At 36.4% G+C, this 16,222-nt stretch overlaps 1 protein-coding gene across 4 annotated transcripts in view; it reads right to left on the bottom strand.

The window, feature by feature from the left end:
- The window catches only part of LRBA (LPS responsive beige-like anchor protein), a 554,804-nt gene that overhangs the window by 416,137 nt on the left and 122,445 nt on the right, over positions 1-16,222 (bottom strand). For all 4 annotated transcript variants that reach the window (XM_070415300.1, XM_070415301.1, XM_070415299.1 and 1 more), the window contains 3 exons: positions 12,983-13,142; positions 7,926-8,361; positions 1,041-1,174 (listed from right to left, as the gene is read on the bottom strand). In XM_070415300.1, the coding sequence (XP_070271401.1) occupies positions 1,041-1,174; positions 7,926-8,361; positions 12,983-13,142 (730 nt within the window). The remainder of the gene's footprint in view (positions 1-1,040; positions 1,175-7,925; positions 8,362-12,982; positions 13,143-16,222) is intronic.

Genomic DNA, 16,222 nt, shown 5'->3' on the forward strand with positions numbered 1-16,222 from the left:
ATTTAGAATACTACTAATTATAGAAAATAATATCACCTTTGTCCTAACTTTGTCCTAACATTTTAGTATCACATTCTTTTCAAGTTTACCTGGTATTATCACTAAGCTTCCGGTCAACATCTAGGGATTTAAGATTTTACACCCATATATATGCACCAAAAGGGAGAGGGAGAGAGAGATAGAAACATGAGTGATGGTGGTAGAAATGTAGAAAAAGAGATGGGCAAAAATCCAATTTGGGTGGTGAGCACACAATGCAATATACAGATGTTGTATCATAGAATTGTATACTTGAATGTTAAGAACCAATGTCACCCAATAATTTTAAATTTTTTTAAAAAACTGCAGTAGACCCTAGCCGGTTTGGCTCAGTGGAAAAAGCATCGGCCTGCGGACTGAAGGGTCCGTGGTTATATTTCGGTCAAGGGCAAATGCATGGGTTTCGGGCTCAATCCTCAGTAGGGAGCATGCAGGAGGCAGCTGATCAGTGATTCTCATCATTCATGTTTCTATCTCTCTCTCCCTCTCCCTTCCTCTCTGAAATCAATAAAAATATATTTTAAAAAATAAAATAAAATAAAAGTAATAACTGCAGTAGGAGTTATTAAGCTACTGTAACTAATGCTAGAATGATGCTATGTTTCAGGCAAGCATTCCAAGTCTCTAGTTCAGAAAAATATTGAAGAAAAAAGTAAACATTTGATAACTGATAACCAAATTAAAAGACCACATGTCACCAAAACTTTCTTATATAAACCACTATCTGTACAAATCTTCTCAGGTGCAGGAGACAGAAAAGAGTATTTTAGAGCAGCAGCATCCAATTTGTCATACACTGTGGAGAAAATACTGAATTCATTGATTTAACTCATTTGCTATTACTCAAATGTATTCAGAAATTTATTAAATGAGCAACAGTATAAAAGCATGATGATTTATAACATGCCTAACAAAATTTCTTAACTTTATCAAAAATCCTAAGCTTTGCTAAAATGGGATCTAAAACCTTTTTTTTTTTTTTAAATCACTGATAAACTCACCAGGAGATTCTCCTCCCATATCTGGGGCTTGAGCAGAATCTACTGAAGAAACCACACTGACAGCATTGGTAGGTGCATTTGTAGTAAGAGTGGAAGGTAAGACTGATGATTTTTTTGTTGCAATGATGACACTTCTGTAATAAAAAAGGAAACCTATTTCAAAATACAGAAGATTAACCTAAGTTAATCACATAAATTTAAAATAGAAAATAGGAAACTAACTGCTTTATCTAATTTCTCCCGTATCTCTATTTTGACATACATTTTAGAATACTCTCTCAATAAGAAACCTCTTCAATGGTGTTCACATTTATTGCATATCAATTTTTTTAGAATCTGGACAATATTATATGGAAATATGATAATGCATTTTAACATTTAAACTTATATTTACTATATAACATTCTTTACATTTAGGATCATCTTTGATTATCTAACTTAAATAAAATATAACCAAAGATAGATAAAAAAAGGACTTTTAGCACTCAAGTGGAAAAGTAATTAACTTTTTCTTAACCTCAGAATTGAAGCAGAAAGCTCAACACGCTTCAACAAGGATCTTAAAGGCCCAGTATGCTTTTGAAATCATAAAAGCTTAAAATTTTATAAGGTTAAAAAATGCAGATAAAAAATATTTCTAACATCTATACAACCCAATTTTTAAATCCAAGACTGTCTTTAGATAAATATAGATAATAAAAGATATAAATGCTAGATGCAAAAATATCAAATAATCAAATCTGTTCACCTTGTATATATTCAAACACAGGTATTTATGATATACAAATTTCAATTAAAGTGTAATACTTTATAACAAAATGATAACTAAAAGGCTTTATTAAGCATAACTTAAAAGGCATTTTTAATTGAACTTAGCTCCATAAACATGCAAAAACCCAGCTAATGAGGTAAAGAGGACAGCTGATATATAATGCACTCCCACAGCAGTGCTTACTTTTAATTACCTGGTGTTAACCATAAGCCTAAAGTCTTCAACATTCAATTTATTTAATCACATCTTTTGTTGACAGTATTGCAAGCTTCAAGTATTCCCTTAACAGCTTTAAAGTATTCAGTTTCTAAATAAAGTTACTCAGATACTTATTCCCAATAAATTCAAAAGTGGAAATTATCTAATTCCAGTACTTTAAAAACACATTTTGTTTTTGTTGTTATATCAAAAAGAGATAATACAAAGTGAAATAGGTTTCGTTTTACTTCAGTGCCTATCATGTGACAGCAAACACTGTTGCCAATTAAATCAAGTTCTCTGGCGCTAGGCATGGCTTATTCAATGTACTTGGGGGTGGCTGGTGTCACATCATTATAAGGGTGACTGCCAATGTTAACTATACACTAAAAAATAGAAGTAACAGCCACCTGAGCCCTCAACCCAAAATGGTGTGCTTAAATCATGGTAGCTTATATCAGATGAAGATTATTGACTTTAGGGGGAGTAAACATGACCCTTGTGTGTGTGCGCATGTGTGTGTACACATGTGCTGGTGTAAATTCAGAAAACAATACAAAATCTAATTTGCACATTTCTACTCTAGGCAGAAATGTATTATTTAAGAAAACCTCTAACCTATTCCCTAGCAACCTATTTTGGGGGGAGGAGAAAGGAGAAATATGGACAATTTACTTCCACATTCGCTCACAAAACAAAGAACCAGCAATATCTAGTTTACTCATACAACAGGTAAGTAATGATAGGAACAATAGAAAATAATATTTATAAAAGTGAAATTATTTTTCTATAATTGAATTTAAGACATAAATCTACCCTATGTGCACCAGCAATTCCCCTCTTAAGAACTTTCTCAAGAAAACTTATGTCCACAAAAAAATATGCACAAAATGTTCAAAGAGGCTTTATTGTTAACAATCAAAAACTGCAATAGCCCAGAATCCTTCAAACAGGAAAAATGTATAAAAATACGGTAGTATGCTTATACAATGGAACAATACTCAGCAATAAGAAGAAACTGATGATAAACATAGCATGGGTGAACCTCAAAAGCGTTATGTTAAGTGAAGGAAGCCTTAAACTGAAGAATGCCAACTTTGTATATCCTTTCACATGAAGTTCTAGAAAAGGCAGAACTAATCTGTGGCAGAAAAAAAATCAGAACAATAACTGCCTTGGAAGAATGGGTCAGGCATTGGCAGGAAAGATGCAAAAGGGAGATTCCAAGAATCATCTAGATTGGGGATTTGAGTTAAGACAGGAGTATAAATCTCATCAAATAGTAGTATACTTAAAATTTTTGGCTTTCATTGAATGCACATTTTACCTTAAAAAACTGTATTGATCTCTAGATAGAGATCTGCATGCTAAAATGTTTGATTGAGGGTGAACTGATGTCTGCAGCTTACTTTGAAATGCATCAAAAAATAAGATTAACTAATGGGTGGAAGGATGGATATATGGAGAATTATACGATGAAGCAAATAATGTTAAAGGCTAATTGTAGAATCTCAGTGATGGGTCTGTGGGTGTTCACTGTACAATTCTTTCAACTTCTTTAAATGCGTGAACCTTTTTATTATGAAATGTTGGAAAACTGGTGACAGAAAAAAATGTACTATATGTTCCATAATATGCACAATCTCTATTTCTCCAAGACGGTATGATTAAAGATAATAAGAGATCACTGCAATAAATTCAATGGAACTTTTAAAAAATAATAAAAATATTAAAAAATAAAATTATGATTAAAAATGTAAATAAAGGCAACAAAAAAATTTGACCTCATTTCCAATCCTTGAAACTACTGACATTAATAATACTTTCAATCACAAATAATACCTATTCTTTATTTCAGTTCAGTAAATACTGATTGTACAAGATCTTTCAAATGTTCCCATTCCTGACACATCTGAAGTGTGGCTTCCTACAGGGGCTGACATTTAAGCCAGCATTCCTCACATGCTTCTGCAATATGCTGTTGTGGTTCCTGAGCATGTGCATTGCTTCACAACGCCCACCCTTTGTATATGCTATTCCTCTGCCAAGATGCCTTCCTCTTAGTCCTACTTACCAGCAAGCTTCCTTCTCACCTTTCAAAACCTTGCTCAAAGACAAGCCTCCCCAGCCTCTCCAAGTCAAAGTTCATGGTACACTATTCTTTGTTCCGCCACACAATCATATAATATAAACCTTTAAATTATTAATAGCTATGATTAAGCACTGACATATGCCAAGAATTATTACTCAATTCTCAAAACAAGCCTAACATACATATTACTCCCATCTAAAAATTAAAAAGTAAAGCTCAGAAAGTAAAATAACGTACCAAATTAAACGGCAGAAATGGTCTACAATTCAGTTTGTCTAAACAAAGGCCTCTAATTTGAACTGTTTCCTCATATTGATCTTTTTTAGTGTTACTGAGCTGTAACTTCCATACTACACGATTCACTAATTTAAAGTGTACAAATAAAAGGTTTTTAGTATATTCACAGTTGTGCAACCATGCCACAATATTAACATTTAAACATAATTCTACATTATAATCATTTATAAGTAATAATAATAATAAAGTTTTCCAAAATATAAAACTATGTATGCTACTAACATACAAAAATATATCTGCTCACAAATGGAAAGAGTTGCATTCTCTAGCCCAGCTATGTACTTAATACATAATAGAAAAATAAAGTTAATCAATTTCCAAATTCACTGACTGATTCGAGTCATTTCTGAGGAAGTAACATAATAATGCTTCAGAGCTTTGGGCCACTTAAAAACAAAAAAAATTCAAAGTCATAAGAACCCAAATAAAAGGACATTAATCAGTAGGCAGATTTCATGATATTTTCATTTTCTTTACCATCTACTGTCATTATTATAAAGTTTCCATGTAAAAGACTAAAACTGTCAACAGATGGGATTTTAAGCTATCATATGTATCACATACATAAGTATAAATCCAAACTAGTAAAACATGTCCTTACAGTTTAAAAAAATAATCTAGAAATTTAAATGTACTACTACTCAAGTTTAATCATGCAAGGACAAATTATTTCACATTTTTTTAAAAAGTACCACGTTGCAAACACAAAGAAAATGCAACATATATCTGACACAACTTTGAGAGCCTATAGGCTAGGCAATGTGCAGGGATATTTCTAGCACCATTCTCAAGCTACAGCTTAAGTTTCTCCTTAAGAAACAATTTAAAATACAAATAATTCTAAATTTTAAATATGTGCCATCAATTTTAACAAAAAGCACTTCAAACCCTTTGGCAAAATCAATTTGGAAGACAGATATGTCTTTTAGTTATGCAAGTTATTGTTCTGAACTTTCAATTAAAAGCCAAATATTAAACTATAAGGTTTTACATATTATAGCTTTCTTCTTTAAAACTCACTAACTTTAATGAGTAATATTTAACTATGCTAAGGACATATATAAATTATATATATTCAACCACTCTGTGAGTAAAGTGCCACATTTTATCCCCATCTTAAAGATGAAAAACAAGTAATTTTCCTAAGGTTCCACACAAAAAGAAATCGCAAACACTGTTGACTTTTTTTTTTTTACATGAACTAGGGAGACTTTTCTGAAAGTTTCTTAATACTTATTAACAACAGACAAGAAGCACCAGTTTCTTCCAGATTACTAAGGTTCAGAAGTTCCATTTCAGAATCACATCAGTTTCAAATATCACAAACTTTCTCATAAATGCTATTTTATTTAACATGCAAATAGTTCAGTAAAGGAGAAAAGAGCATTTTAAACCAAGCACTTTAGTCCCTAAGGATCTAGTTGAAAAGCCAGACAAGCCCTTGAACTTTATCAAGATAAATCCCTGGCATCCACTAATCACCAGAGAGGATCTTCAAATTAGATAAGAGCAAGAATTTTGGCATGGGAATGAACACAAACACCTTGCCATCCAAAAAGGCCCACAACCTGGCAGCCTTTCAGCAAGGTTCCACTCATGTAGCTGTTACTCTAAATTTTCCAGCTATTGCTTGAGAGTTGATAATTCTTAAGATATGAGGAGAGTTGTGATTTCTGACACAGCATTCCAGAGATAAACACATGATCAGAGGGATGCTTTGAAATTCCCAAAGATATTCCACTGGTCTATAGCTGCATGAAAAGAGTTTTCAAGAGGTGTCTCTTGCTAGGAAAAAGAGGGGTAAACGCAGAGCAGTTGGCTTGCCATCAGACAATATGTTAAATGCATACCAGACATGTAAGTTCCAAATAACATCCTGAAAAATTCTACCACCAAAATCCCTCTCTATTTCAACAAACCGCTTAATATGTGTTACCTAAGTATGATTTCCTAAATACGTCCATAACCTACTCACTGAAGAAGTCACTAAGGCATAGTTTAATTTCTACACTATTTAAAAAAAAAATACATGCCAAAATAAACGAAATTTGGGACATTTATAAGAAAACACCTTTCTTTAATTATATTAGTAAGATGTATCAAATTTTAAAATCTACTCTTAATCATTTCTGAGCCAAAATTAATGTTCAAATTATAAAATTGAGAATACTTTAAAAACCTGATCATTTACACCTTTTCCAACCATCAAAATATAGCCATTGTTATTAACAGTTTGGTGTATTCTTTTTCAGGCATATGTAATCATGTTTATCTATTTGTTTAAAAGATCATAAATTTCAAATTTTGTACACTGCTTTTTTCATTAATAACATATCTTCATTATAATTTTACATCAATACATAGTGTTCTGCTTTCCTCTCTTTAATGGATGCATAGTATTTACTGTATATAGAAAATAAAACCATCACCAATCCCTCATAGATCAGCAAGTATGTTTTGCGTTGCCAGCCAAATGAGAGGGTCTGGAATGAATCCACCATGGTTCAAATCTTAGCTCCACCATTTATTAGCATAAGCACTTAAGAGACTGAATTTTCCTTTACCTCAGTTTCTTCACCTATAAAGGATAAAAATAATATCTATCCACAGAAGAGTAAAGGGTTTGATTCCCGGTCACAAGCAGATACCTGGGTTGCAGGTTCAATATTCAGGCCCTGTCAGGGCTCATGCAGACGGCAACCAATCAATATGTCTCTCTCACATCCATGTTTTCTCTCTTTTTGTCTCTGTCTTTCCTCCTCCTCCCTCCCTCCCCCTTCCACTCTCTCTAAAAATCAATGGAGCCCGGCCAAAGTGGCTCAATAGTTGAGCATCGTTGACCAGGAGGTCACAGTTCAATTCCTGGTCAGGACACAGGCCTGGGTTGCTAGCTCAGTCCTCAGGGTGGGGCGTGCAGGAGGCAGCCAATCGATGATTCTCTCTCATCATTGATGTATCTATCTCTCCCTCCCTTTCCCTCCCTCTCTGAAATCAATAAAAATATGTAATAAAAAAGAAAATCAGCCCTAAACGGTTTGGCTCAGTGGATAGAGGGTCGGCCTGCAGACTCAAGGGTCCCAGGTTTGATTCCGGTCAAGGGCATGTACCTTGGTTGCAGGTACATCCCCAGTAAGGGGTGTGCAGGAGGCAGCTGATCGATGTTCTCTCTCAGCGATGTTTCTAACTCTCTATCCCTCTCCTTTCCTCTCTGTAAAAAAATCAATAAAATATATTTTTTAAAAATCAATGGAAAAAATAACCTTGGGTAAAAACAACAACAACAAAATTATTTAACATATAACTGACAATGTCATATTGAAATTATTTTTAAATCACTGATAGTGTTAATAAAAATTTGAAATGGTATACAAACCACGCAACAAAAATATCCTTGTAATTTTTAAAAACTAGTTCAAAACAAGTTTTTAATGTTGAAGCTACAAAATTTGCATAAATTCCTGTTACCCTTTAAATCTTAGCAATTTATAAATACAAGTACACAAAAACCAGAAATTAGTTACAGTACCTGTCAAAAGATCTAAACTGCACAGGTGGTTCAACAGACAGATCACCAAGAGCGCCGAGACAGGGCGGTGGCAGAAGGGCAGGATCCACTGGGACTCCATCTGCTGGTATGTTAACCAAGCTGCGGAGAATGTCCTTTACGTTGACATTTTTTGAAACTGGAACTGATGGTGCAGCCTTGTTGTCCATCTCATTTCCTCCATCATTTCTGTTGTCCTGAGATTTATTGACTTCCAAAGAAAGAGTGCACAGCACCTCACTGATTGCATCTGGGCCTGCACTGACACTTGGAGAAGTTGCATCCACACTGCTTCCCAAGCCAGCGGCTGTTTCCTCCCCAATGCCTGAGTCCCTCCTTCGAGCAGATGATGTGCTTTTGGATTCTTCCACTGATACTGGAGTTAATGGGCTGGATGCTGCTGGGGTGTTTTCTAGATCTTACCCAGAAACAGAAGAAAAGTACAAATAAAAAAAGTTTAGAACCAATTTTAAAAAGATATATTCCATCCCATAGCCATCTATTATTTTAAATTATGAAATGTATGGCATGTTCTAAAAGGCAAAAATAAATTACATAATCTATAAAATGTTCTGAGTTATTGTACCTATAATAAAATTAGATGACATAATTAAAAAATAAAAATAATTTACACTAATAAAAGACAAAGATGTAAATTGACTGTACCTTCACTATGCCCTAAGCCACACCCACCAGCCAATCAGAGTGACTATATGCAAATTAACCCAACCAAGATGGCGGCCGACAGCCACGGAGCTGGAGCAAGCCAGAGGCTTGGTTGCCTGGGCGATGGAGGAAGCCAAGCTTCCCACCCGCCCTAGGCCAGCTGTGGCCTCCGCTCATGGCAACAAAGTTTCAATTATAGAAGATAAATAAATTCCAGATACCTCCTTCCAGCCAGCCTCCACTGGGAGCTTGGGTGGCTGGGGGTTGTGGCCAGCCTGCAAATAGGCATCAGTCCCTCACCCAGGCTGGCTACACCCTCATGGGGTGAGGGTCCCCGCGGGGGGGCTTAGCCAGCCTGAAAACAGCCCTCAGCCCCTCACCCAGACTGGCCAGGCACCTCAGCAGGACCCCCCACCCTGAAGGGGCTGTGGCCAGCCTGAAAACAGGCATCAGCCCCTCACCCAGGCTGGCCAGGCACCCCAGCAGGGACCCCCACCCTGAAGGGGCTGTGGCCAGCCTGCAAACAGCCATCAGCCACTCACCCAAGCTGGCTACACCCTCATGGGGTGAGGGTCCCTGCTGGGGGGCTTGGCCAGCCTGCAAACAGCCATCAGCCCCTCACCCAGGCTGGCCAGGCCCCCCCGTGGGGACACCCACTCTGAAGGGGCTGTGGCCAGCCTGCAAACAGCCATCAGCCACTCACCCAGGCTGGCCAGGCACTCCTATATAATAAAAAGGTAATATACAAATTGACCCTAACAGCAGAACGATTGGGGATGACTGGTCTCTATGACACACACTGACCACCAGGGGGCAGATGCTCAATGCAGGAGCTGCCCCCTGGTGGTCAGTGCGCTCCCACAGGGGGAGCTCCGCTCAGCCACAAGCCAGGCTGACGGCTGCCAGTACAGCGGTGGTGGTGGGAGCCTCCCCCGTCTCCTCAGCAGCGCTAAGGATATCCGACTGCAGCTTAGGCCTGCTCCCCGCTGGCAAGTGGACATCCCCCAAGGGCTCCCGGGCTGCCAGAGGGATGTCTGACTGCCATCTTAGGCCCAATCCCCCCAGGAAGCGGCCTAAGCCAGCAGATGGTCATCCCCCGAGGGGTCCCAGATTGCGAGAGGGCACAGGCCAGGCTGAGGGATCCCCCAGAGTGCACAAATTTTTATGCACCGGGCCTCTAGTAAATAATAAAATATATCTGAGAAAACCCTCCAAACTGAACATGACATACAATAAATAGCAATGCAAGGTTGAAAGCTATTGGCCTACAAAAAAAAGTCCAAACTCCATAGGATAAGGCACAAGGCTCTTCAATAATATAAGTCCACTACAAAGTAAACTTCATCAGGGCAGGGAATTTGTCTTCTCTAAAGCTTTCTCTCCAGCACCTCTAATAATGCCTGGGCCTACACAATTCCTGGAAAGCAGTAGGTGGTCAATAAATATTCATCAGATGACTATTCATTTCCAACTTTATCTCCTGCTACTCATGCCATCACATATTATACTTTACAATCTGCTGAACATGAGACAAAGCTTGGCCTTCCATGCCTTTATACATTGCCATTTCTTTGAACAGTAACCCCAAGACCTCTATCTCAAACATGGTTTCTTCTAGTAGAAAACTTGTTACTCCTCCTCTACGCATGAACAATTCAATGATCCTCAAAATCTAGTCAACAAGGAGCATCAACTTTTCTCGTTGACTTTTGTTCCCTCCAATCAGGTGCTCACTCCATTCCAACAAAAATGATGCATCTTGCCAATGGTTGCCAAAAACCTCCATCCTGCTAAATGGTCAGTTCTCAGTCCTAATAGCACTTGGCAAAGTAGCAGCAACTGATTATTCCCTCCAACTTGACAATACTCTTTCACTTGGCTTACACAACACCTCACTGGTTGTTCCTTCTTTTCTTTTACTTCCTCTACCTGATTTCTTAAGTTGGAGGGACTTACTGGTAGTACTCAGTCCTTAGTCCTCTTTTTCTCAACAGTTATTCCCTTAATGGTCTCATTCACCCTCAAAGTTTTAAATATCAAAAAACAAAAAAACAAAAAAAAACCCTCAGACTATTACATATAATTGCCTACTCTACATCTTCTATGTCTAAAAGCCACCAGTAGGGGAAAACTGAATTTATCTTCCCCTGAACATGTTTCACCTCTAGTCTATCCATCTGTACCTTATAATTCTTGACTACCTTCCATCTTTCCCATAGCCACACCTAATATTTTAACATCTTGTTTTCTCTACCATCAAAATATGACTACTACTCACGAGCTCTACAGCCACCACCCTAGTCTATCCCTAAACCACCTCTTGCCTGGATTACTGCAACATGCTCATAACTGGTTATGTTACAGTTACATTAATGGTCCTCTTGGCTCATGCCTCCATTTGAGAAGTCCTTGAATCTGGGCTGGGCCAGACTTATTTAACCAATAGATTGACGCAGAAGTAGCAACAGACAGTTCTGTGCCCAAGCTCTAATAAGGTTGGGCAGAGGCTACATTCTAGGAGTTCCTGAATATCTCAGTGAGCAATCTGGCTACCCTGCTGAAGAAAACAGATAGAGAAACCATCAGAAGAGATAGAGGCCCTCCAAAATAATGGAGGGAAACCAAAAAATTCGGCTGAGAACAAGTATCAAGGCCCCAGACATATCCCCAGGTGAGCCATTTCAGTCCATCCGCCTCAGCTCTTGCAGCCATCCTCACTCGGGCACTAGATTAATGAGTAGAAAAGCCATCTCAGACTTTCCAACCCCATCAAATATCAGCTGTGTGCCCACTGTGTCCTGTCCAAACCAAATTCACAGAATCATGACACAGACTAAAGAGTTGTGGTTCAGCCCTGTCTAGGTAGCTGTTGGTTACAGCATCGTCCTGGTATGCCAAGGTCGCATGTTCGATCCCGGTCAGGGCACATATAAGAATTAACCAATGACCCTAGCCGGTTTGGCTCAGTGGATAGAGCGTCGGCCTGCGGACTGAAGGGTCCCAAGTTCGGTTCTAGCCAAGGGCACATGCCTGGGTTGCGGGCTAGATCCCCAGTGGGAGGCGTGCAGGAGGCAGCCAATCAATGATTCTCTCTCATCACTGATGTTTCTATCTCTCTCTCCCTCTCCCTCTCCCTTCCTCTCTGAAAACAATAAAAGAAATATATTTTTTTTAAAAAGAATTAACCAATAAACGCATAAATAAATGGAACAAAGCAAAAAAAAAAGAAGAAGAAGAATTGTGGTTTAGCCACTAAGCTTCAATGTAATGTGTCACACAGCAGTATGTAACTAACACACTGGGTTTTCCTTGCCCTCCAAGGTGTATTCTCAACACAGAATCCTGTATGTATCTATTAAAAACATAAGTCAATTTTAACTCCCATACTCAAAACCCTCCAATAATTCCCTATCTTCCTTCAAGTAAATATCCACAGCCCATTTCTCCTGGTTATATTCCTGGTATTTTTCCATCAGACTTATTTTCTTTTCTTATACATATCACCTTCTAAAATACTATATAATTTATTTACTACATGTACTTATTTTCTATTTCCTCTCACTAGAAGATAAGCTCCATGAGGGAAGACTTTTTTCCTCTTTTGTTCATGAATATACCCAAGTACCTAGTAGGTACCCAATGAATATTTATTGAATAAATAAAGAGCCTCCATTGGGTGGCAACTATTCCTATTATTGCAATAATTACTTCTCTAAACACAGCTGGCAGCTACTTCTATAACTCCAATTATTACAGTTACTTACCAAATCTGTCTCTGATAAGAGAATATGAGTTATTTATTCTTCACAACAAATGCTTACATGAACAAAAATGTCTAATATTTTACTTGCAAAGGATAACATCTTCTCACCTTTTAATCAAATGACTCATTTGATTAGAACAGAAATAATCTCTTAATTGCAACTAACTACATGGTACTCAAAATAAAAAGTTTAGTGATTAATAAAAATAAGCCCTGGCTGGTGTGGCTAAGAGATTAGAGCATCGGCCTGCTCACCAGAGGGGGTTCAATTCCCAGTCAAGGGCACGTACTTGGTTGCAGGTTTGATCCCTGGCTCCAGTCAAGACACATGCGGGAAGCAACCAATAGATGTGTCTCTCTCACATCGATGTTTCTCCCCCCCCCCCCCCCCCCATCCCTGCCTCCCTCTCTTTATCTATCGCCCCCACTTCCTCTCTAAAAATCAATGGAAAAAATATCCTCAGGGAGGATTAACAGACAATCAAAAAAGTACATGCTCTCAACTTCCTATATAATGGATTTAAATTCTATAATCAATATTTTAACTACTATAAGCAGGTAACATTTTATTTGAACTTTGGATACCAGGGACTAAAATATGGAAACTTACCAGGAAGTGATAAAGTCCCAGTTTCACTAAGAGTTCCCTTAAATGACTGGCTACGCCTTTCATTCTGAGGTTCCAAAATGTCTCTGTACTTCGAGACCATAAGAACAGAGATAAAGTATACAACAGCCAAGGCTAAAAACTGAGCTTGTTTGCTATCCTCCTGGGAAAAAATAAAAGCAGGTGATCATGCCACTATTAAATAACGTGTCTTCATTTTATTTTACATGACAATACTTAAATATAAACATGTGAATAAATCTTTTGACATATGCAGAAAATAATAAATTTAACTTAGCAACAATCAGTCTTTTGGAAAAATGTCCATAAATGAGAGGTTATATGCTTGTGAAACATGAAAAGAGAAAAGTTGGCTCTTTTTTTTTTTTTTAATAAAGTAACTCAATCTGAAGAGATATGTCTCAATATACTTTCTACAACTAATCAAATAGTAATTATCATTATACATGAATAACTATTTTTATTTCTAATCATAAGAATTAAAATACATAAAATATAAAATAACAGTTTTCCTAAAAGACATTAAGGAGAAAAAAGTAAGAATATCAGATACGTCAAAGGAATTCTTAAGATTACTTTAGTACAGACAACCAAGTATCAGAATTGAAAATATAGTGTCTGCAAAAAAGAAAAGGAAAAACTGGATTGACCTCAAAAAGAGGTTTAGGCTTCATCCTAAACTTTAGAGTTCACCTACATATCTCTACATCAATAGCCTCTTCATCTGGCCAAATTCCCCATCTTCAATGGGATCCTCAGCACATCACTATTTGATAACTTTTCAAAATAAGTTTGAATTTAATTTAAAAGAAAAAAATAAAACTTTCCCATCAAATCCTGAAAATTAAAGGTATTTTGAGCCCAGCTGATGTGGCTCAGTGGTTGAGCTTTGACCTATGAACCAGGAGGTCATGGTTCAATTCCCAGTCAAGACACATGCCCAGGTGGCCAATCCCCAGTGGGGGTGCATGGAGGAGGCAGCCTATCAATGATTATCTCATCATTGATGTTTCTATCTCCCTCTCCCTTCTCCTCTGAAATCAATAAAAATATATTTTTTAAAGGTATTTTGAGTAGCAGATAAATTTAGGATAAGGAAAACAAAGAACACTATTGCCTAGCAGAAAAATAAATGGAAATTAATGGTATCAATTAACTAAAAATTAATAACTAGCGTCAAAACTTTTGGACACAATAAATTTCAAGAAAAAAAATGAAGATATCCACCTGATACAGTATGACATATTTGTAATCAGACAAGAATCTATGGTACTTTTTAGGTTCTACTGTAAGAACTTATTACTCTTGATGGAAAAGGTAAATGAACATTCTTCCTTTTCTATTAACCATCCCTTTTCTCGGGATACCCCTGTGTTCCTCTGCCACACAATCCTGCCATCTATTATAATAATCACTGCTAATGATATCAACATTTAAAAGGCAGACAAACAACTTACTTAGTCTTAACTTCTTAATCTCTTATAATTTATTTAAGCCTAACTGCATCTTTATTTAGCCCATTAATATGTTTAATGTTTACTAATTAAACCCATGCAATAAACTGTAGCTATCATTTATTGACTACTCATTGTGAGCCAGTCACTACGCTATACTTCATATACATTCCTTTACCCCTTAGAACAAGATAAGGACTAGAGAAGTTAAGTAATTTACCTAAGGCCATATAGTAAGTGAAAAAGAGAATGTAAACTCAGATTAGAGTGATTAAATACCTTAGCTCTTAACCTCGGGGCAATAATTTCTTTATATCCCTAATCTTAAATCATTTCCTTTTCCATCAAAGTTTGCTTTGGTTAGAAGAGGCTCTGAGATAAGGTTTGGGAAATAGAAACTTTTCTCTTTTCTAAAACTCCTACCAGGTGGTTATATAACTTTTATAATTAATAAAATTAAAATCATTTGTAACCTTAATAAATTACAATATAGACATAGGAAATAGTCTAATTCTCTGTCCAAATATCATAATAACTTGTTAAAAAATTCCAAAAAGCCCGATCATATAGAGCCAGGGTGAAGAATTTTTATTTTAAGTGCTATGAAAGGACATTAGAAAATTTTTACAGCAAAAGAGTTAATATTATCTATTCTAGATTTTTGAAGATTACTCTAGGACAGTGATGGCGAACCTTTTGAGATCGGCATGTCAGCATTTTGAAAAACCCTAACTTAACTCTGGTGCCGTGTCACATACAGAAATTTTTTGATATTTGCAACCATAGTAAAACAAAGATGTATATTTTTAATATTTATTTTATATATTTAAATGCCATTTAACAAAGAAAAATCAACCAAAAAAATGAGTTTGCGTGTCACCTCTGACACGCATGTCATAGATTCGCCATCACTGCTCTAGGACATACAAGGTTATGGGGCAATAGACTGGACACATGCTCAAGAAAGGAGAATGGAAAGAGAAGGAAGCAGCAATATTGGGTCCCAAAATGAACCAGTCAATTGATTCTTAAAAAACAAAACTTGATGGTTTCTTGATTAAAGGAATAACAGCAGCTACCAAAAAGTAAAAAAAGAGAAAAAAATTTTAATTGAGATTTAGGGAGGCAGCATAATCATATGATTAATATCAAAATTTCAAGAATTAGATTCCCTAATCTAAGTGGGTTAGATTCCCTAGTCCTTAACCCACTTCCACCTTTTACTACTTGTGTGATCTTCGGCAGTTATTTAACCTAATACTATCTTTCTCATAGGATTACTGTGTATATTAAATGAGAAAATACATAGAGCATCCAGTTCTATGCTTAATACACAGTAAGTGTTCAATGTTATACTATTAACAAATTGTATATGTGTATAAACTTAACGAATAGCTTAGGAGAGGACTAAAACACAAGCGTGGAGAAGATGAAGAATTAAAGTTATAAAGTTTATAAAAAACATGTAATAGAAAGCATCTAGTACTTAACACACAGTAATTGTTCAATAAATATTAACTAATAACAAGACTCCAAATCCCTGTGAGTAGGATTACAAGTGATTTTTATTTTCATATTTATACTTTCTTATATGACTGTACAATTTCTATATGCAGCTTGGCCATATCCTATATCAAAATCAGCTAAAACAAAACTTTTTCATCTTTAAAAAATTAAAAACACCACACACAACATTTCATCCTTTACCAGTATGTCATGTTTATATTTCTTTGAGGGAAAAATATCCAATATTCAGAAAATAATAAGA

This window comes from Myotis yumanensis, unplaced genomic scaffold, assembly GCF_028538775.1.
Source record: "Myotis yumanensis isolate MYYU_CA2020_CCGP unplaced genomic scaffold, mMyoYum1.0.hap1 SCAF_5, whole genome shotgun sequence".
Lineage (NCBI taxonomy): Eukaryota > Metazoa > Chordata > Mammalia > Chiroptera > Vespertilionidae > Myotis > Myotis yumanensis.